This window comes from Bufo bufo, chromosome 4 (genome assembly GCF_905171765.1).
Source record: "Bufo bufo chromosome 4, aBufBuf1.1, whole genome shotgun sequence".
Taxonomy (NCBI): Eukaryota; Metazoa; Chordata; class Amphibia; order Anura; family Bufonidae; genus Bufo; species Bufo bufo.
The window spans coordinates 579,463,786-579,487,542 of record NC_053392.1 but is presented as its reverse complement, the minus strand read 5'-3'; the positions used below and the strand labels follow the sequence as shown (position 1 = coordinate 579,487,542).

Here is a 23,757-nt window from a genome sequence, read left to right as displayed (position 1 = left end):
CTGACCTGCTATCTGGAGAACAGTGTCTACTTCGGGAGTAGAGCTACTGCCAGGGCCCAGCAGAGAAGGTCCAGAACTATGGGAGCAATCTGCCTGAGGATGCTCCACCTCATATTAGAAGCATCCTCTGGCGGCCCAGGTGATATAATGGCCAGAGCAGAAGATGCCAGTCTTGATAAATCTCCCCCATTGTGTGTGGCAGTGCCTGGAAGAGAAAGGGACCTGGGAGTGGCCAATATATACTTTTCTTTTTTGTCTGGTCTGATTAATTTTAGGGTCTGGTCTGGAGTGCAATATAGGTTAGGGAGTTGGTCTGGAGCATGAATTCAGTTTAGGGCCCTGGTGTCCAATTAATTTTAGTTGTCTGGTCTGGGGCCTGATTACTTTAAGGGCACCTTCACACTCTGCAGATTTTGTTGCAGAATTCTCCACCACTGAAAATCAGTTCCATTCATATGAATGGGGCGGCAAGCACATGGATTTCTGCAAGCTCCATTCAGATGAATGGAACGGATTTTCAATTGCATAAAATTCAGCAAAAATTAGCTTCATGCATTAACGTTTGCCCGATCGCTCTGCGAAAACCTTCCATAGCCCATTGGTACAGGTTTGCCTGAGAGTGGAGCACATGGCTGCTCCTGCCTATTGCCTCACACAGGACAATTCATAAATGATCAATAAATGTTGAAAATATACAAAATGTTGTAATTTATCTTATTTGTGTTGTATCGTAACTCCAACATATTCCACAATGCTGTACAGATACTGCCGTCACTCACACATAGGTATCTGTCACCAATGGGGCTTACAAAGCGAGTCCCCTACCTCAGACATGTACAGGGCAAAAGTCAGTATGTTTTTGGAATGTGGGAGGAAACTGGAATACCTGAAAAAACCCACGTAATATGGAGAAAACCAACTCAATGCAGATGCCGTCTTTTGTCGGTTTTGAACCTAGGACCCAAGTGCTGCAAAGAAACAACCCCTGTGCTGCCCTTAGATCCTATTTCCATAATGCAAACCTGAGAGATAGAGATATACACTGCCTGTCCAAAAAAAAAAAAATCGCCACCTGGATTTAACTAAGAAAATAGTTATGAGCCTCCTGTTGGATAATTACTGCATGGGCGATTATCTTTCAGCAGGCCATAAGTTATTTAACCCCAACTGGTGCAATGAGTTGCTTCTTATTTCTTAAACAACCATGTCGAAAGACACATCTCGTGGTCGTGGAAAAGATGTTAGTCTGTTTGAGAAGGGTCAAATCATTGGCAGCATCGAGCAGAGAAAACATCTAAGGAGATTGCAGAAACTACTAAAGTTAGGTTAAGAACTGTCCAATGCATTATTAAAAACTGGAAGGATAGTGGGGACCCATCGTATTCGAGGAAGAAATGTGGCGGGAAAAAAATCCTGAATGATCGTGATCGGCGATCACTTAAACGTTTGGTGAAATCAAATCGAAGAAAAACAACAGTACAACTCAGGGCTATGTTTAATAGTGAAAGTAAGAGTATTTCCACACGCACAATGCGAAGGGAACTCAAGGGATTGGGACTGAACAGCTGTGTAGCCATAAGAAAACCACTAATCAGTGAGGCAAACCAGAAGGGTAAGAAGAGAGGCAGATGAAGTGATGCACCCATCATGCCTAGTACCTACTGTACAAGTCTGTGGGGGCAGTGCTATGATCTGGGGTTGCTGCAGTTGGTCAGGTCTAGGTTCAGCAACAGTATGTGCCCCAAGAATGAGGTCAGCTGACTACCTGAACATACTGAATGACCAGGTTATTCCATCAATGGATTTTTTCTTCCCTGATGGCACGGGTATATTCCAATATGACAATGCCGGATTCATAGGGCTCAAATTGGGAAAGAGTGGTTCAGGGAGCATGAGACATCATTTTCACACATGGATTGGCCACCACAGAGTCCAGACCTTAACCCCATTGAGAATCTTTGGGATGTGCTGGAGAAGGCTTTGCGCAGCGGTCAGACTTTACCATCATCAATGCAAGATCTTGGTGACAAATGAATGCAACACTGGATGGAAATAAATCTTGTAACATTGCAGAAGCTTATCAAAACAATGCCACAGCGAATGTGTGCCGTAATCAAAGCTAAAGGCGGTCCAACGAAATATTTTTGGTGGGTACTTTTTTTTTTTTTTTTAGACGGGCAGTGTACACTACTCACAAAAAGTTAGGGATGTGTGGCTTATGGAAGAAATTTGAGGATGAACCTAAAATGCACTCTAACCTTTACAGGTGAACTTAATGTGACCTTCTCTAAACTGTTGAATGCACATGGCCAAATGTTCAATGTTTCAGTACTATTTGCACAACTTGCTAATCTCTAACAAGGAGTTTAAAGGGGGTTGTCTCATCACGGACAATGGGGGCATATTGCTAGGATATGCCCCCATTGTCTTATAGGTGCAGGTCGCATGCGCAGCCGCCCTCCATTCATTTTCTATGGGGCTGGCAAAAATAGCTTAGTGCTGGCTCGGCTATTTCCGTCAGCCCCATAGAAATTAATGGGAGCGCGGCCGCGCATGCGCGGTACGCTCCTATTCACTTCTATGGGGAGCCGGCTTGGTGGTGGCCGGACCAGAGTCCTCCAGCCACCACCTTGCGGGACTCCGTTCTCTATATAGGTGCGGGTACCAGTGGTGGGACCCGCACCTATAAGACAATGGGGGCATATTCTAGCGATATGCCCCCATTGTCTATGATGAGACAACCCCTTTAACAGTAAAATTCACAACAGGTGTTTGATCCATGAATCGCCCAATAAATTTCCTGGTTCAATTAGAATTGGTATTTAAACAGTCCTCCTCATCATGCTGTTCACATTTTGACATGAGACCAAGACGACACCTAACAATTGATCAACAGTAGCTCGCCATTGCGAGGCTTAAAGGGGTATTCCCATCTGAGACAATGGGGGCATATCCTACGGTGGGGAAGGTGGTGGCCGCAGGAACCCGGGTTTTCCGGGGTCCGGCCACCACCAAGCGGTGTCTTTGTAATAGTGAATGGGCGTGCACCGCGTTTGTGCGGCCAACTGCTCCCATTCATTTCTATGGGGCAGACGGAAATAGCCGAGCCAAGGGCAGTCTATCTGCCAATGCTCACCTAATAGTTCGGGACGTATTTCATTTCCATTCATTTTAAGGTATTGTGCTACATTCATTGATGCTGCATTATCAGGATTTCTTTGATAGTTGATGGAGTCTGATATTGTCCTGGACTGTACGGGATTGTTCATTATTTGTGGACTTTGGTGAGCTATTGCCTGGGCCTGGTCTCATTTATACCGGAACACCCTTTATAGCATACAAATTTTAAATGTTTGTGTGTTTTTCATAATAAAATTGCTCTATTCATTTTATTCAATTGGAGGTGCATTCCTATTGCAGTTTTGTTTGTGGTTTTTGTCTATTACAGTGTATAAACCGTTTTTGCACTTCTCTTTATGGTCAGTGTGCCCCCTCTGTCTAGTATTACATATACAAAAAAATGCGTTATATCACCAGTTACATCAGAAATAAATGTGCCATCACAAACCGTACCTGCATGCACTTTAACAATTCTAGAAAGACGAAGAACCCTTCAAGAAACTTTGTGCGTAAGCCAGAAGTCCACTCGGGTGGCTTGCTGATGAGTAGATATCTAAAGTAAAAAAAAAACATATATAAAAAAAATAACTTACGTATTCGGTCAAAACCTGAAAATATGTTTCCTATAACTACATAAACAGCAGCCGCCAACATGACTGCCATAGCACACAACTGTGGCAGCGCTGTGCTATTTGTGTAGCACAGCCGCCTATTCAATTTGAATAAGAACTGCTGCAACATATATCTCTATTTTTGCACTAAGGAAGAAAAATGGATTTTTGCCACTTACCTTATAATCTTTTCTTTCCGTTTATTGAGGAACACAGAGACACCATTAGCAGTCAGACACTAAGCAGTTAAAAAGTGTTACTGCTCCCATCAGCTATACCCATTCTAAAAAGACTAAGCTAAGAGTTCCAAGGCAGTAGCTGAACAAGGAAGATTAGGCCAATCACAATGTGGGAATCTGGAACAGAACGAACTCAAACGAGCAGGTCATAGAACTCTGACTAATCCAAACTAGTCAACCAAAGGCCAGAAGAAATTAAAGGGTGGGAGCTGTGTCCCAATGAACGGCAGAGAAAAATATTATGTCAAGTGACAAAAATCTATTTTTCTAATCCGTGTCAATGGGAGACACAGAGAGACCTTAGGGTGTTCCAAAGCGGTACCCACGGTGGGGAAAAATGTGTTCTGAATAGTTGTGTGTGGTTAGCAGACCACCGCCTGCAGAACTTTGCTACCCACTGCTGCGTCAGCGGATGCCAAGATGTGCACACGACAGAATTTGGTAAAGATGTGTAGAGATGATCTGGTAGCCGCTTAACACACTTGAAAAGCAGATGCTTGGTGACGCATCGGCCAAGGGGCGCCTATGAAAAGGGTAGATTAAGCCGTCAAAAGGGGAGACTCCTTGCCCTTAGAGAAATATGCCTCAGAAACTTCAAGGCGGATCGACTGAAAGACATTTCATTTGGAGGCGTCAGACCCTTCCTAAGAGCATCGGGAATAACAAAAAGAGAATATGACCTCAGAAACAAGGATGTAGAGGACAGGTAAATGCGTATTGCCTGCACAACCTCCAGGGAATATAGGGCATGTTCCTTCGCTTGACAAGGGGATGGACAAATTGTAGGCAAGATGATCTTCTCGTTTTCTGACACTTTTCTATCCTCTGGATAGGTCATCAGTATCTTATCGGTGGGGATCTGATACCGGGACCCCAACCGCTGTTTGAGAAGGAACCCGGAACTCATAGTAGCATCACGGTCTTCTCTCAGCATACCAAGCACAGCGCTGTAAATTGTATAGTGACTGTGCTTGGTATTGCAGGTCAGCCCCATTCACTTCAATGGAGCTGATCTGTGCTTAGGCCATGTGACTGATGAACGAGATGTCACATGGCCTAGGGAAACCTGGAGAAGACCACGGCAGTACTGCGAGCGGTAGTGACAGCCGATACGAAAGCTTTGACTGTCAGCCTTTAAAAGAAGACCAGGCCCATGTCTCTAGCTGCTACCAATACGGAGATATGAGCAGCTAAAGCTGCTCCCTCCCTTCACCTTCTGCCCGAGCTGTGCTCGGGCAGAACTGTTACGTGGTTAATCCCTGTATCATGGGTACAGCTGATTGGAGGTGTAAAAGTGTACGCCTTCTAGGAGCAGCAGCTATACCAAAGGTCTCTCTGTGTCCCCCAATGACACGGATGACAACTATACCTCATTAGCCTTAGAGCCGCATGTTTACTTACTTTCCCCTGGTGGGATCAACCAGAGTCTACAATTCTGATAAATTAACCAATAATTTAACAAAAGGTTAAACGCTTATAAAACAAAAACTGTATTTTCGTACTCACCGTAAAATCTTTTTCTCGTAGGATGCATTGGGGGACACAGCACCATGGGTATATGCCCAGCTGCCACTAGGAGGCTGACATTAGAAGTAAAAAAGTGTTGGCTCCTCCTATCTGGGCTATACCCACTGCAGATGCAGGAGCAAACCAGTAGGTAGAAAAGCAGTAGGAGCACAAGACAAAACTATAAGCCAACAAGTCCTAAACCAAAGAGGACCAACAGAAAAAACTAGCGACAGAGGGTGGGCTCTGTGACCCCCAATGCATCCTACGAGAAAAGGATTTTACAGTGAGTACAAAAATCCAGTTTTCACTTGAATGCATTGGGGGACAAAGCACCATGGGAAGTCCTAAAGCAGTCCACAAGGCAGAGCAGCCATGCAATGCAACTAACTCATGGCTGCTTGCAGAACCCTGCGACCCAATCTGGCATCAGCAGAAGCCAAGGAGTGGATGTGATAAAATTTGGAAAACGTATGGACAGAGGCCCAGGTGGTGGCCTTGCAGACCTGGGAAGCTGAGGCCTGATGTCTAACCGCCCAAGAAGCCCCGTCCGCCCTAGTGGAATGAGCGGTCAACCAAAAGGGAGGAACACGACCCTTCGCAACATAGGCCTCCTTAACTGCCGACCTAATCCAACGGGATATGGTGGCCTTGGAAGCTTGCAGGCCCTTGCAAGGACCCCTTTAGGGACCACAAAGAGGGAGTCCGACCGGCGGAAGGACCCAGGCAACCGAAGATAGAGGCGAAGAGCCCTAACAACATTCAAATGGTGAAGAGAACGCTCCCTAGGATGAGAGGGGTGAGGACAGAAGGACGGAAGGACAATCTCCTCATTAATGTGGAATGAGGACACCACCTTAGGGAGAAAGGAAGGGACCGGACCCAGAACCACCTTATCATGATGAAACACCAACAATGGGTATCTGCAAGAGAGCGCAGCAAGTTCAGAAACTCTGCGAATAGAAGTAATCGCCAAAAGAAAGGCGACCTTAAACGAGACAAAGGAAAGAAATATCCTGTAAAGGCTCAAAGGGAGAGGCCTGAAGAGCGTCCAGAACAATGTTCAAGTCCCACGGTTCCACAGGAGGACGAAAAGGCAGAACGAGGTGAGCGACTTCCAGCAGAAAGGTTCTCACTTAGCGGCAAGAAGCCAGGGGTTTCTGGAACAGAACAGATAGTGCCGAAATCTGACCCTTGAGAGAGGCCAGTCGAAGTCCCTTGTCAAAGCCCGTCTGGAGGAAAGACAAGACTCTGGGAACAGAAAGGTAGAGGGGGTGAAACTGAGCAGCCTCACACCAGGAAAAATAAGTCTTCCAGGTACGATGATAAATTCTGGAAGACTGGGGCTTGCGTGCGTGGAGCACAGTCTGGATAACAGACTCCGAGAGACCGCGGAACCTCAGTACCGCGGCCTCAACAGCCACGCCGTTAAATGCAGCTAAATTCGGGTGGAGTTGCGGACCTTGGGAAAGGAGGTCGGAACGTAGAGGGAGACGCCACGGTGAGTCTGCGAGTAGGAACAGAAGATCCGCGTACCATGTTCGGCGAGGCCAGTCCGGGGCCACCAGAATCGCCGGAACCCAGGCCAACTTCAGGTGCTTGAGAACCCTGGGAAGGAGCGGAATGGGAATAAAGAGGTACAAGTGACTGAACTGGGACCAAGGAAGGGCCAGAGATAGGGGTGGGCGATATGGCCTAAAATCTATATTGCGATATAATTTTAAGCATGTGCGATATGCGATATATAGTTTTCTAAATTGGAGGGGGGTGGGGGGTTGTTTAAATTTTTTTTTTTTTACTTTTTATTTAATAACTATTAGCCTCCTTAAGGGCTAGAACCCTTGTCATATTCACCCTAATAGAGCTCTATTAGGGTGAATAGGACTTTACACTCTCCCTGCTGCCTTGTGCACACAACAGCAGGGAACTAACCATGGCAGCCAGACTCATGTGCCCCCCAGCCTCTCATGTGCCCCCCAGCCTCTCATCAGCCCCCCAGCCCCTCATCCGCCCCCCAGCCCCTCATCCGCCCCCCAGCCCCTCATCCGCCCCCCAGCCCCTCATCCGCCCCCCCAACCCTTTCATGTGCCCCCCAGCCTCTCCCTCTGATCCGCCCCCCTCTGGTAACTCAAAAACCAGTAACCCTCCCCAGTATTAATCATTGGTGGCAGTGGCCACAGGGTCCCCCTCCTCCCCCCCCCCCCCATCATTGGTGGCAGTGGGCAGTGCGCCCCCTCCCTCCCCAGTATTAATCATTGGTGGCCGTGGCCACAGGGTCCCGCTCCGATCATTGGTGGCAGTGGGCAGTTCCGATCGGAGTCCCAGCAGAGTAATGCTGGGGCTCCGATCGGTTACCATGGCAGCCAGGAGTCACGCTACTGAAGTCCCTGCTGCCATGGTATGTTAGTGAGCAGCATTATACTCACGTGCGCCGTGGCCGCCGGTCGCACGTGAGTATAATGCTGCTCACTAACATACCATGGCAGCCAGGACTTCAGTAGCGTGACTCCTGGCTGCCATGGTAACCGATCGGAGCCCCAGCATTACACTGCTGGGACTCCGATCGGAACTGCCCACTGCCACCAATGATGGGGGGGAGGAGAGGGACCCTGTGGGATATGGCCGGCACATTCATTGGTGGCGCAGTGGCCACACTCCCCTCCTCCTCCTACTCTGTCCTCATTGGTGTTCAGCGGCAGCCACACACAGTGTGGAGGGAGGGAGGGAGGGGCTCCCTCCTTCACTGTGCCGGCTCAGGAGAAAATGGTGTGCGCAGAAAGCACGATCATATCGCGTTCCGGCGGAAATCCATATCGTGGCCCAAATTTATATCGCATATCGCCTATATCGCCCACCCCTAGCCAGAGCATTAGAGGCCAGTGCTTGATGGTCCCGGGACCTCACGGTACCTTGTGGTTGAGACAGGAGGCGAAGAGGCCTATGTCCAGCATGCCCAAACGAGTGTCGAAGAAACACCTCTGGGTGAAGGGATCATTCGCCCGGGTCGGGGCTTTGGCGACTGAGTGAGTCTGCTGCCCAATTGTCAACCCTGGGAATGTGGACTGCGGAGAGGACCAGAACCAAGGACTCCGCCCACCGAAGTATGCGTGAGGCCTCTTCCATGACCCTCACACTTCTGGTGCCCCCCTGATGATTCAGGTACGCCACCGCAGTGGAGTTGTCCGTCTGGATTCGGACCGGAAGACCGGAGAGAAGGTGTGTCCAATGAGAGAGAGCCAGAAAAATCGCCCTGAGCGCCAGAATATTGATGTGCAGGGAGGATTCCGCTGCTGACCACAGGCCCTGAGCAGACAGGGACCCAAAGATGGCTCCCCACCCAGTCAGGCTGGCGCTGGGGGAGATCACCCGCCAACGAGGGGAAAGAAAGGACTTGCCCAGCAATAAGGTGCAAGGTAGAAGCCACCAGCACAACTCCTTGCGGACGAGATGGGGAAGACGAACCAGATGGTCGAGGCCCAGCTGGGACTTGTCCCAGCTGGACAGGATCGCCAGCTGAAGAGGCCTGGAGTGGAATTGTGCAAGGGAATTGCCTCGAAAGAGGCAACCATCTGGCCCAAAACCTGCATGCACGTCCGAAGAGGTAGAGGGGGCGGCTTGCGAAGGCGAACCACTGCATCTCGGAGAGCCACCTGGGAAAGGAACACTCGACAGAGGCGAGAGTCTAAGGTCATGCCCAGGAAATCCATTCTCTGGCGGGGAACCAGGGAGGACTTGGGTTAGTTGACCAACCACCCGAACTGAGACAGGAAAGACCGGGTGATACGGAGGCTGGCCAGGTTGTCCTCCAGGAACGGAGCCTTCACCAACAGGTCGTCCAGGTAGGGAATCACTGCCACCCCCCCCGAGTGTGGAGGAGAGCGATAAGAGGGGCCAGTACCTTTGTGAAGACCCTCTGGGTGGACGCTAAGCCAAAGGGCAGAGCCACAAACTGGAAATGCAGAGAACCCACCACGAAGCGAAGGAACCGCGGATGGGCCACGGCAATGGGAATATGGAGGTATGCGTCCTGTATGTCCAGGAACGACAAAAATTCGCCCTCCTCCAGGGAGGCAATCACCGACCTGAGCGACTCCATGCGGAAGTGCCAGGTCCCAACAAGGCAGTTGAGCGACTTCAGATCCAGGATAGGGCGGAAGGAGCCGTCCTTCTTGGGGACCGTAAAGATTTGAATAAAATCCCTGGAAGCGTTCCGAATCGGGGACTGGAACGATCACTCCGAGGGATTGAAGGGAATGAATGGCCCGGAAAAAATCTGCCGCCTTTACGGGAGACTTGGGGGGACGCGACATGAAAAACCGACCTGAAAGAGACTATCTCCAGGACCTCCTGAAAGTAGAGCAAGCGGCCCCCCACATGTGGTAGAGGGCAGTCATGCAGAAGAGGTTTTTGCAGACTGGGGCTTTGAAGACTTGGGGCGAGAATGCCAGGCAGGCCTGGCCTTGAAGGAAGGCCCCCCCCAACTTCTTGTCCGAGCGGGAGGAAGAGTCCCGAAAGGAGCGAAGGTTTTTGGACCTTGAAGCCACCAAGGGAGGGCGACGAGGGCGGTTCTGGGGGAGGAGGGAGCTTTTTCCTCCCGTGGCTTCTGAAATAAGCTCCACCAGGCGTTTCCCAAACAGCTTTTCACCCTGAAAAGGGAGAGAGATCAGCGCCTTTTTGGAAGCTGCATCTGAAGCCCATGAACGGAGCCAGACCGTATGGCGGATGGCCACAGAGTTAGCAGCCGCCCTGCTAGACGATTCCAGGGAGACATCACATAGGTACCGGGAAGCCTGGAGAAGCTGAGAGGCAAGAATGGAAACCTCACCTGGAGCAGAATCCGACAGCAAACGGATGAGCTGCTTGGCCCAGACCACACAGGCTTTGGCGACCCAGGAGGCGGCAAAAGCAGGCTGAACAGCGGAGCCTGCCGCTACAAAAACAGCCTTAGCCAAGGAATCAATCTTCTTGTCAGCAGGATCCGACAAGGAAGCCGCATCAGCCAAGGAAAGGGTGGTGTCCTTGGCCAAACGGGCCACCTGAGGATCAACCAGGGGTGCGACTGACAAGAGGTTCACAGACTCTGCACTGAAAGGAAACAGAGCGTCCGAACCCTTAGAGGTCTGCAGGCGCCTATCAGGCTGACGCCATTCCTTGGCCAGGAGTACGTCGAGGTCCGGGTGGTTAGGAAAAACTAACACGGAACGCTTGGAACGGCGGTAGGACACAGAGTCCTGAGAAGAGGAGGGAGTACCCACCTACACATGGAGAGTGTCTCTAACCGCCTTAATGAGGTCCTGCATGGCCGCAGATAAAGTAGAACTCTGCTCTGATACAGAATAGGAGTCAGGTGTCCCCAGGAGCGGCAGAAAACGAGACCAGGGAGACATCACATAGGTACGGATACGCAAAACACGGACAGCGGCAATGTGCGTTCCGCATTTTGCGGAAAGCACATTGCCGGCACTAATAGAATATGCCTATTCTTGTCCGCCATTTCAGACAAGAATAGGACATGTTCTATTTTTTTCGGGAACGGAATTGCGGACCAGAAGTGCGGGTCCGCAATTCCGGATCCGGGCAGCACATCATGCTGCCCCATAGAAATGAATGGGTCCGCAATTCCGTTCTGCAAAATGCGGAACCAAATTGCGGACGTGTGAATGGACCCTTAGCAGTGATAAGAGCTAAGCAGGAGGTCCCTCCCAGTGAGAGAAGGAGTCAAGCCGAAGCCCGAAAAGAAAAAAAAGGGGCGGAGCCAAGTCTAGCAGGCCGAAAAGCCAGGGACTAAATTAGTTGAAGCGGCCGGACCGGAGCTCCGGGAGGGGGCTGGAAAAATGTGGACCCCAGCGGAGGGAGCCGCGACGCCCCAGGAGACCACCAGAAAGAGGAGGAACCGACCAGAGGCAGGATTGCAGGCCCTTATGTACAGCTACATGCGTCCCTGAATGGAAGAGTCCCCTTCAGTAACTACACCAGGAGCCCCATGAACAGAAGCCCTTGCCAAGGTAGTAAGGGATCAGTGGCCCAGAGGGGGGAGAGGGGAGAGAGCTGTACTTACCCTCTGACATCTTCAGGCGCAGCAGGGTCACCCCATCAGCAGACTCAACACTGGCCCCATGGGAATGCTGGCAAGCCACTGCAGAGGCAGTAATGGGGACTGGGTGACCAGCGGTACCGAAGTACGCGCCCGCAGGGGGTGCAATTAAAGTGGCAGCCCACGATGGAGCACCCACCTGCAGCAGGAGAAAATCCTGCACAAAGAAGAAAAAAATAAACATGAAGAAAAAATAAAACCACAAAATAGCAGCAAGACCTGCAGGAAAAAAGCAGGTCGTGTCTGCCTCCTATAGACACTAGAAAAAAACTGGTTTGCTCCTGCATCTGCAGTGGGTGTAGCCCAGATAGGAGGAGCCAACACTTTTTACTTCTAGTGTCAGCCTCCTAGTGTCAGCCGGGCATATACCCATGGTGCAGTGGCCCCCAATGCATTCAAGAGAAAGGGAGATTACTTTCCAACACCTGTTACAAAACAATCGTCGGCAACACTGTATGGTTTACCAGGATGCTCCAAGAAAGTTTCTCTGTGGCTGCTCTGTACCTGTTTGCCCGCAAAGCGCGGACAAAAATAGGACAGGTTATATTTTTTTTGCGGGGCCACGGAACGGAGCAACGGATGCGGACAGCCCACGGAGTGCTGTCCGCATCTTTTGCGGCTCCACTGACATGAATGGGTCCGCATCCGAGCCGCCAAAACGGCAGCTCTGATGCGGACCAAAACAACGGCAGTGTGCATGAGGCCTTAATCAGACAATTTTTATTAGGTATATTTTTATGAAAATAAAGAAGCAAAAAGGAAGAAAGAAAAAGAGCATAACAGTTGTGAAAAACACAACAAAGTTTTTCCTAGTTTTGTGCAGGAGTACGTCAACTGTAACCAGAGATGGCGAAACACGTATAAAATGTTTATTTTAGCTTTTATTTGCCATTCCTCACTCTGTAGCGGCTTCTGCTGTGATTTTCTCGGAATTTAATACAATGTCTGATCTAGAATAGTAAACCAGTAGAAAAGCAGGTTCTCCGCAAACCATACTACCTGCCAACCAATCAAAAAAACAATACAGTAACCCGAGGACCATCCCAACATGAACAATAAAGGCACATTTACACGGGCCGACTGAGCAGGCATTTATTCGGAAGGAACCGTTACTTCTCGAGAATGGGGCGATCATCAGTGGAGCTAAAGAGCTACATTACCAACACCTCCACGAGCGACGACTACTATTTCTGGGCAGCAGTTCGCTGTTTACACAGCACAATCTGCTGCCCGGAAACAATGATTTTAAGTGTCCACATTGATGATGATTTCAGCCGATAAACAAGCGTTTTGCTCATTAATTGGGCGATCTGCGGCACCTTTACATGGCCCAATAATCATTCCAATAATCATCCCAACAATCAAGTGTGCAGTGTAAACCCGCCTTCACTGAAATCAAATAGTTATTAGGCAGAGTACACAATATACAGTATGTACATGAAAAGTAATGCAGCCATTGCTGGGGAACTTACTTTAGATCCAAAATCAGGCTCTGAACTCTCCTAAACTTGAACGCCTGCACGGCTGTGTATCGCTCAAACTGAAACCTGCCCTGGATATCCCGATGCCGCAAATGATCCATGAACGTCTTTATTATTGTTGTCATCAGATTTTCTTCCGTGATCAACATCCGAGCCTAGACCAGAAAAAAATGGCTGATTTTCATGTGTGATATAGTAAGCTATGAGGAGTAATGGATGGCCAGAGACTGCAATGCAACCTCTGAAGCGCATATTGCGCTAACATATTCGGCAACGTTGTACAGAGACTATCATTCACATCAGTCCTGTCCCACTGGGGCTCACACTTGGGGTCTGGTTCATAGAAGGTGAAACAACCTATCAGTATGTTTTCGGTGTGCGAGAAGTAACTCCCCCCATAGGGCTCATAAACACGACCATTGTTTGGGTCTGGGTCGGACCCATTCACTTCAATGCGTGTGCTGTCCGCATCCGTTGCTCTGTTCTGTGGCCCCGCAAAAAAAAAAAAAATAGAACATGTCCTATTCTTGTCTACATTGCAGACTAGAATAGGAATTTCTATCATGGGCCACCCGTTCCATAAATTGCGGAACGCACACAGCCAGCATCTGCGTTTTGCAGATCCGCAAAACACGGCACGGTCGTGTGCATGAGCCCTTAGCTTCCGTGAACGTATTAGTTGTCCCCTTTGGCTGATAAACTCCTCTTGTGTTAAGATGATCAGTCAAGTATAAAGATGATGACAGTGGGACCACTCGCAGCAGCCTGCTCAGATGACTATTCGCCAATTTTTGGCATACTGCCGGATATGTTTTATTAACACCACACCTCATCAAATCCTTTATGTACAAGGAGGACAGTAATGCTGCTTAAGAGAGGAATAAAGGGGTAACAGTTTAGTATTAGTAATCCACGTACTAGGTTCCTTTAAATCAGAGTATCTATGGGATGTCCTGAAAGAGACCAAAGGTAGTAGTGCAACTACTAAATGGTGACTTCCTCATTTAGGCCTCATGCACACAACCGTATGTATTTTGCGGTTCTCAAAAAAACGGATCCGCAAAAAAACCGGATGACATCCGTGTGCATTCCGTATTTTGCGGAACAGAACAGCTGACCCCTGAAAGAACAGTCCTATCCTGGTCGGTAATGCGGACAATAATAGGGCATGTTCTATTTTTTGCGGAATGGAAATACGGACATGGAATGCACATTTACCTTCCGTTTTTTTGTGGACCAACTGAAATGAATGGTTCAGTATACGGTTTGCAAAAAAAACTGAACAGACACAGAAAGAAAATACATTCGTGGGCATGAGGCCTTAGGGCACCATAAGAAAGCAACAGTCACAGAGTATGGCCTTACTGGCTTACATATACATTGGAAAAAAGGATGCAAAAGCACTCTCAGTCTAAGCGTCCATTCACAAGTCTGCATGAATGGATCTGCATCCATTCCACAATTTTGCAGAACCGGTGCGGACCCATTCATTTCAATGGAGCCGCAAAAGATGCGGATGACACACCGTGTGCTGTCCGGATCTGTAGTTTCGTTCCGCGGACCAGCAAAAAAGATAAGAGTATGTCCTATTCTTGTCCACAGCCACGGACAAGAAGGCATTTCTATCATAGTGCCGGCCATGTGAGATCCTCAAAATGCGGAACACACATGGCCGGTGTCCATGTTTTGCAATTTGCGGACTGCAAAACACTTGTGGATGTGTGAATGGACCCTAAGAGGGATAACATGGCCGCATCCATGGTATTTTAGCAAGAAAGGTAATTTGCTTCAATTAGGGCATCTAACCAATGCTCTAAAAGGGCTGTCACCATGATAATCCTCATTAACCCTTTCAACCACTGAGACATACCAGTATGTCACGGTGGTTGAGGCAATGTATGGAGTAGGCTGCTGCAGTGAGCAGCTCCATACCGGGTGGGAGCTGGCTGTATCATACAGCAGACACTTGGCCGCGATGACTGGGAACGGCGATCGTGCCGACAGCCGTCTTTTAACCCCTCAAATGCCGAGATCTGTGAGGCAAGGCAGAGGGATGCAGCTCCCTCTGCCTTCCGATATGAGCCCCCACAGTGAAATTGCGGGAACCAGATCAGTTACCATGGCAGCCTGGATGCTTCTGAAGCTTCCCAGATCTACCATGGTAAGCTTCCTGCTGAACTGTGCACAAAGCACAGCTTAGCAGGGAGAGTCTAAAATTCTATTCACCCAAACAGATCTCTATTAGCGTGAATAGGACAAGGGATCAAAAAATCCCAGGTTCTAGCTTCCTAAGGGGCTTAAAAGTTATTACTGTAAAAGCAAAAAAAAATTATTTGCATCGACATTTTCTGACAGCCATAACTTTTTTATATTTCGGTCTAGAGAGCTGAGTGAGGCTTGGTTTTGGTTTTTGTGACCTTTGTATTACTGTTATTCAACTTTTTTAATTTTTGGGGGGGGGGGGGGGGATCAAGGGGACTAAACAAAAAATGGTGAATTGTGTGGTTTTCATTTTTTTTTTATGTTTTAATAGTTCAAAATTTAATTTTTTTATTGTTAATATATTTTTATATGTAAAATTTGGAAAGGGGGCGATTTAAACTTTACATTTTTTCTTAATTTTTTAAACCTTTGCATTGTTTCAAAGGTTTTTATTTAAATGGTGCCCTTAAAAAATACAACTTATCCCACAAAAAATAAAATAAGCCCTCATATGAACGGAAAATTTTTAAGAAAAAGTTACGGCTATTGGAACGTGGGGACAAGAAAAACAAAAATGCAAAACAAAAAATGGGCCCGATACTTAAAGGGGTTGTCCGGGTTCAGAGCTGAACCCAGACATATGACCATTTTCACCCAGGCAGCCCCCCTGACATGAGCATCGGAGCAGTTCATGCTCCGATGCTCTCCTTTGCCCTGTGCTAAATTGCGCAGGGCAAAGGCATTTTCAAGACTTCCGGTGACGTATCGGGCTCTTCATGGGGCTGCCAGGAAAACAGCTAGGGCAGCGCTAAAGATAGCCCAACCGAGCCGGTGACGTCATCGAACACACCGCTGGGCGGAAGCTTCCGCCCGGCAGTGTGTTACTGTAAACAAAAGAGCCTGTGCCCTGCGCGATCAAGCACAGGGCAAGTGAGCGCATCGGAGCATGAGATGCTCCGATGCCAACATCAGGGGTGCTGCCTGTGTCAAAATAAGGGTATGTCCGGGTTCAGCTCTGAACCCGGACAACCCCTTTAAGGGGTTAAAAGGGTTTTCCGAGACAAATACTGATGACCTATCCTCTGAACAGGCCATCAGTATCTGATCGGTGGGGGACTGACACCCGGGACCCCTGACGATTAGCTGTTCAAGAAGGCACCAGTACTCCTGTAAGTGCCGGTGCCTTCTCCCTGCTCACCAAGCACAGCGCCGTACATTGTATAGTGGTGCATGGTATTGCAGCTCACTCCCATTCATTTCAATGAACATGTCATCACTTGGCCTAGGGAAAGCTGAAAGAAGGCTGCGGAAGGATGCCCAACTTTAAATGGGCCCTCCTCTCCCGGTCTGACACTTATTGGGTCCCTGCTGGTCTAAACTTCCTGGCCCCATCTCGACACACAGGAAATGCTTGCTCAGTCAACCACTGGTGAGTGACCACTCTGAGTCATAAATGGCTAAGCGGACATTTCCTATATGTCAAGACGGGCAGAGATCTAGTAAATGTCAGAGCAGGAGAGGTGGATGGTAAGGCTACTTTCACACTCGCGTTTTTGCCTGATCCAGCAGGGATCAGCAAAGACGCTTCCGTTACTGATAATACAACCATCTACATCCGTTATGAACGCATCCGGTTGTATTATCTTTAAAATAGCAATGACGGATCTGTCATGAACACCATTGAAAGTCACTGACTTCCATTGTGGGTCATGCCGGTTTTGCTCTGCATCCCATGACGGAAAGAAAACTGCAGCATTCTGCGGTTTGCTCTCCGGTATGGGAACGCAACCAAACGGAACGGAATCCATTCTGGTGGACTCCGTTCTGTTCTTATCCTATACTGAGAACCTATGACTGATTTCTATACCGGAAAATGTAAAACACAAATGTGAAAGCAGCCTGAGGTGAGTATTCCTTATTTTATCGTTTCATGCCAATCAGAGATGATTTATTTATAATTTTAATTTAGTGGCTGGACAAACCATTTTAACAAAAAAAATATATTCTGAAATGTGACATTTTCGGTATATGTTCACGGTTACATTAGTAAAATAACACAATCATACAGGAGAAAATACAAAACTGGAGAAGGAATAAAACAAACACATTGAATGCTGAAATGTGCAGGTTTAATGGATAAACATGTCTGTGGTATTAATACTTACTAGATGATGGAAGGTGTGTGTCTGGCTATGTACTGTAAGACTGATACTTACAAGTGATGGCACTGTGATTATCTGTACCGAAAGGTCAATGATTGAGAATTCGCTGTCGTGGTCATCTTTGACATAATCACTCTGCAATCGCTCATAGTTCTAGTGAGAGGAAGGTGAGAAAGACAAGGGGTGGCATCTATCAGTTCAAAAACAACGGGCATTTACTCACCATTGTGGGTACAGTGAAGAGCTGCACAGACAGAGCAGCCACGGACACTGCTCGCTCGTGATCATCGTCCATAAAATCTCTCTGCAACTGCTGGTAATTCTAAACAACAAGGGGGAAATTCACCTCTAATCCACACTGGCCTCTCATGGTAGTCTTAAAGAGCTTTAAAAGACGAAGGGGCGAAATGGGAATGCCGCCCCCCATCCAGTAAATCAGTGCAATACATGGCTGTATCTGCTGTACCTCACGCCTCTTCACAGACCCTTGCCTCAAAGCATGAAAATGCTATGAGACTTTTAAGCAACTTTTAACACAAAGCTAAGCTGAGAACAAACTTCTGCATAAAAATCAGGGATGGTGGCCCGGCCTCTGGGGTCCGAACGACTCAGAATGAAGGATGTGCTACGCTGCTTCCCCTTTGAAGTTGTGCCCCAGCCACCAAAGTGCACCGCTGGATGGAGACCTCAGAAAGGGGAAGCAGTGACAAATCATTCTTAGGGTCGTAGGGATCCTAGAAAAAGAACCACCATCAATCAAAGTGAGGGCATATCCTAATGATAAGCCGACATTTTATAAGATGGCAGAGGTTTTCTGGGGAGAAATTATTATTATTATTTTTTTAACTAAAAGGGGGCCATTGTCTAAAAAAATTTAAAAGCAGCATTATTCACCTCCAGCGAGACACCACCATTACTCCCACAGGACATGCCAGAGAAGCCCAAAAAGGACTGCTCCGTAAATCACTGTCAGTTATTTTTTTGTTCTTTGTAGGTTTCTAACTAGGCAAATGTAACAGCTTTACCATGCACTTACTGCATCTGTAGTTGCTCCTCTCAGATTTCACCGACGGTCACATGACCTGTGATGTCAGCTTCTCTCCCTGCTCTGATTATGTTTCGTGCACAAGCCTGAGAGATCAGATATGAGTCTGTACACAAGGCGTCACTGTGCTGGCCACGCCCCCCTGCTCTCTCCCTGGATGCTTAACCCCTTCAGCTGCACAGACTCAGGACTGAAGGCTTTACTGAGTAGCTGCAGGCAGTGAGGAAACAAATGCTGGGCACAGGAGCTGACAGAGGAGTTCTGCAGAGCATTGCACAGGAACAGGTAGGGGGAAAATCCTGTGTGTATCAGCAGTGTCATTATACAGCTGGGACTTGTAGTCCTACACAAACAACATGCTGCTGAGTCTCCCAGCAGGCAGACATGTCACTCAGAGCAGCACTTGTATTCACTCCCTTTGCAGAGCAGGGGGGAGGGGCAGAGATTGATGTTATTGTAGGTAAACAAAGGGGCAGAAGAGGGAAATGAGAAAATAGATATTTGGTTGCTGAAAACTTGCTTAGCTTAGTTATATATTGCTGACCATCAGATTTACAGTGCTATATATAATTTTTTTCATAACTCAGACAAATCCTTTATGGCGGAGGTCGCAGCTAGGGCCTGTGTTGGTTGAACGGAATTGTATATTGAGCTGAGACAAAAAGTGGAGAGCAGGAGGGACTGGAGAAGTGTGTGAACGGCAGTGATTCGGTAGAGGTGAGTAATACTACTTTTTTATTTTATACATTGCCTTTTTTTTTTTTTTCTCCCCTAAAAACTCTTTTAGGGTGAGTTCACATGACTGGATTCAATGCTGATTTTTTACATGTGGATTTTGAAAATCAATCTGATTTTTACGCCTCAAAATTATGCACATTTTTTTTGACGCTTTTTTTAGGCAGATTGTTTTAATTTTTTTATTTTTAGAATCCACAGGTTGGTTTCTATGCCAACCATAGAAACTCGACCCTTCATCCCAGGAGCTATTTTGGATAACATAAGAGCACATCTGTATGTTCGCTATGAGCTCCAAAAATCAGATTAAAGTACGCAGAAATGAAACCTTTTAATGAAAATTTTTTGTAAACATATCCAGAATTGCCCTTTTATGTACCAAAACAAATAAAACTACTCTCCCCTTTTTTCCCCCTCAAGTGTTTTTGGCACATTGCATTTCTACTTTCCATTATTCTGCCCCAAGATAAGGCATGCTGCTTATTTATTTATTTTTTGCACACTTATTTTTTTAAAGTTTATAAAAGTGCTGACTCATGCAAATTAATGTTAGGCTATTTACAAGCGTTTGACGCGGTTAAAAAAATTAAAATCAGCCGTGTGAACTGACCCTAAAAGGGGTGGTCTCTTCTGAGACAATGGGGGCATATCACTAGGATACACCCCCCATTGTCTGATAGTAGCGGGTCCCAGCGGTGGGACCTTCACCTATCTCCTAAATGGAGTCCCGAAAGTGCATGTGCAGCCGCCCTCCATTCATTTGGATGGGGCCACAGAAAATAACTGAGCACTGGCTCGGCTATTTACGTTGGGCCCATTGAAGTGAATGGGAGGGGTGGCCGGTCATGCGCGGTGCGATCCCATTCACTTCTATGGGGAAAGCACTTAGTGGTGGTCAGACCGGAGTCCTCCAGCCACCACTTTGGCCTGTTCCGTTCTTGAAATAGGTGTGGGTCACAGAGGTGAGATCCGCACCTATCAGACAATGGGGGGTATATCATAGTGATACGCCCCTATTGTCTCAGATGAGACAACCCCTTTAAATTAATAATTTGATCCCGCCATTTTTAATTACCAGTTGGTATAATTTTATTATTTACTTCTTGCTTTACAATTAACACAGTAAGGCTACAATCCCACTGGCAATTATAAAGAAAGCCACAACACTGTCAGACCCCTCAAACACCTGATACCAGGTATACATGACTGACCCGAATGTGGTCTGTCCGATTGAGCTGTGGTTTCTGTCATACTGACAGGAGGAAAGGTGCCGTCTGTGGCTCTATCCTTCCTATCTAAACTACTAAGACCGCCGAAGCAGACTATGGAAAAATCATCACAAATTTATTGTTTTCTATGTTTTTAGTGCAGCCTACACAGAAAAAAAAAAAAAAGAAAAGAAAAATAAATTATACACACACACTGCTCAAAAAAATAAAGGGAACACTTAAACAACACAATGTAACTCCAAGTCAATCACACTTCTGTGAAATCAAACTGTCCACTTAGGAAGCAACACTGAGTGACAATCAATTTCACATGCTGTTGTGAAAATGGGAAAGACAACAGGTGGAAATTATAGGCAATTAGCAAGACACCCACAATAAAGGAGTGGTTCTGCAGGTGGTGACCACAGACCACTTCTCAGTTCCTCTGCTTCCTGGCTGATGTTTTGGTCACTTTTGAATGCTGGCGGTGCTTTCACTCTAGTGGTAGCATGAGACGGAGTCTACAACCCACACAAGTGGCTCAGGTAGTGCCGCTTATCCAGGATGGCACATCAATGCGAGCTGTGGCAAGAAGGTTTGCTGTGTCTGTCAGCGTAGTGTCCAGAGCATGGAGGCGCTACCAGGAGACAGGCCAGTACATCAGGAAACGTGGAGGAGGCTGTAGGAGGGCAACAACCCAGCAGCAGGACCGCTACCTCCGCCTTTGTGCAAGGAGGAACAGGAGGAGCACTGCCAGAGCCCTGCAAAATGACCTCCAGCAGGCCACAAATGTGCATGTGTCTGATCAAACGGTCAGAAACAGACTCCATGAGGGTCATATGAGGTCCCGACGTCCACAGGTGGGGGTTGTGCTTACAGCCCAACACCGTGCAGGACGTTTGGAATTTGCCAGAGAACACCAAGATTGGCAAATTCGCCACTGGCGCCCTGTGCTCTTCACAGATGAAAGCAGGTTCACACTGAGCACATGTGACAGACGTGACAGAGTCTGGAGATGCCGTGGAGAACGTTCTGCTGCCTGCAACATGACCGGTTTGGCATTGGGTCAGTAATGGTGTGGGGTGGCATTTCTTTGGAGGGCCGCACAGCCCTCCATGTGCTCGCCAGAGGTAGCCTGACTGCCATTAGGTACCGAGATGAGATCCTCAGACCCCTTGTGAGACCATATGCTGGTGCGGTTGGCCCTGGGTTCCTCCTAATGCAAGACAATGCTAGACCTCATGTGGCTGGAGTGTGTCAGCAGTTCCTGTAAGACGAAGGCATTGATGCTATGGACTGGCCCGCCCATTCCCCAGACCTGAATCCAATTGAGCACATCTGGGACATCATGTCTCGCTCTATCCACCACACCACCACAGACTGTCCAGGAGTTGGCAGATGCTTTAGTCCCGGTCTGGGAGGAGATCCCTCAGGAGACCGTCCGCCACCTCATCAGGAGCATGCACAGGCATTGTACGGAGGTCATACAGGCACGTGGAGGCCACACACACTACTGAGCCTCATTTTGACTTGTTTTAAGGACATTACATCAAAGTTGGATCAGCCTGTAGTGTGTTTTTCCACTTTAATTTTGAGTGTGACTCCAAATCCAGACCTCCATGGGTTGAAAAATTTGATTTCCATTTTTTAATTTTTGTGTGATTTTGTTGTCAGCACATTTAACTATGTAAAGAACAAAGTATTTCAGAAGAATATTTAATTAACTCAGATCTAGGATGTGTTATTTTTGTGTTCCCTTTATTTTTTTTGAGCAGTGTATATATAATATATGTATATATGCCGGAGTGTAAGATGGGACAAGGCCTCTTTTTGTATTTGGCAATATCTTGATAAATACAGTGTAGAATTGAAGGTAGGGAGTTAGCAACTTACTTTCGCAAAACGGATGGCAAAAAGCTTCTTGTATTTGAGGTCCATCAGTAAACTGCTCATGAACAGCTGGTGGTAGCAGATTCTTGCACCTAGGAAGGAACAGAAAATGTCCATCGGTCACAAGAGCGCAAAAAAAAAAAAATACAAATCTCACATCTGACATTGATGATAAATTCTTGTACCTTTCCACAGGATGGAATCGTATAGCATTAGTTTGTCCACTAAAGAGGAGTTTTCACCATTTGGGCCCTCCTGCAAACCGACTCGACACAGAATTCGTCTTAATCCATCTGAAAAGATGAGAAATAAAGCATAAAGATTAGGATTCTTCCTTTAGGATATTCAGTGATGAACAACTAAGTTCTGTTTTTGACTTGGCGAGTTCAGGTGTATTTATATATGGTAGGTTGTGGAGTTATTTAGTTGCACACTTTTTTTGTTAAAATTTTGTACAAATCTCAGCAAATATGCTGCAAAGAGGATGTGTGAACACACAAAAGTTCTACTATAGGTGTCACATGGATCCCAAACACTGCACCCTCAGAATGCCTGTCATCTATATACCTGCTGTAATACAGAGCAGATTTTCAGTAGATTTGTAAATGAGATGCAATAACTATTACTTTACCTGAGTAACCAATTATTTGACCAAGCCAGCTGAGGATTCTGAGTCCAAATGTCTGGTGGGCCACAATAGCTGAATGCATGACTTGAACCTTAAGAGGCTTCGTCTGACGACTGGTGTTTCTCTACAAAGAAGACAGGACCAGGTCAGTAACATCAAAAAGGTGGTAACAAAAGAACATTGAACAAAGACAAAAATTCTTCTGACTATCCTAATACTGCTTAGTTGTAGTACTGGAACAATTCCTATCATTTAAAGGGGTCTTACCACTTCAGCAAATAGCATTTATTATGCAGAGAAAGTTTCCATGGTTACGACCACCCTGCAGGCCAGCAGCATGGCTATGCTTGAACACTATAGAAAAAGTACCAGCCTACGTGAGCTCCCACGGTCCCGGCCACCAGAGAGGCTGGCATTTTTTCTTACAGTGTGCAAGCACGGCCACTAGGGATGAGCGAATCGACTTCGGATGCTTCATCCGAAGTAGATTCGTATAAAACTTTGTTGCAATACTGTACGGAGCGGGAGCTCCGTACAGTATTAGAATGTATTGGCTCTGTTGAGCCGACGTTATTACTTCGCGAAGTCTTGCAAGACTTTGTGTAATAACTTTGTGAATTAATTATGACTAGGGCTGCAGCAAACGATTATTTTTCACGATTAATCAAGTACTCTAATAAGAAAAAATGAATTAATAGACTATTTTCCTTCATAAAAACTCATCAGACCCCCTGCCATCAGCCCAAGTGCATCAGCTCCTCTCCCCCCACCCGGGTGCCTTCAGCTCCTCTGCCCCTCCCCCTTGTGCCATTGTCTCTCCCCCCTTGTGCCATCAT

At 47.2% G+C, this 23,757-nt stretch overlaps 1 protein-coding gene and 1 long non-coding RNA gene across 2 annotated transcripts in view; one reads left to right on the top strand and one right to left on the bottom strand.

The window, feature by feature from the left end:
* Positions 1 to 23,757, bottom strand: part of UBR2 (ubiquitin protein ligase E3 component n-recognin 2) — a 141,507-nt gene that overhangs the window by 87,198 nt on the left and 30,552 nt on the right. The window contains 6 exon segments of the mRNA XM_040430376.1: positions 3,574 to 3,673; positions 13,043 to 13,206; positions 17,470 to 17,568; positions 22,297 to 22,385; positions 22,479 to 22,586; positions 22,925 to 23,045. Of these exon segments, the coding sequence (XP_040286310.1) occupies positions 3,574 to 3,673; positions 13,043 to 13,206; positions 17,470 to 17,568; positions 22,297 to 22,385; positions 22,479 to 22,586; positions 22,925 to 23,045 (681 nt within the window).
* LOC120999472 lies at positions 4,797 to 23,489 on the top strand. The gene is made up of 3 exons (XR_005778534.1): positions 4,797 to 4,810; positions 19,397 to 19,400; positions 23,370 to 23,489. It is a non-coding gene; the product is annotated as an uncharacterized LOC120999472 (long non-coding RNA).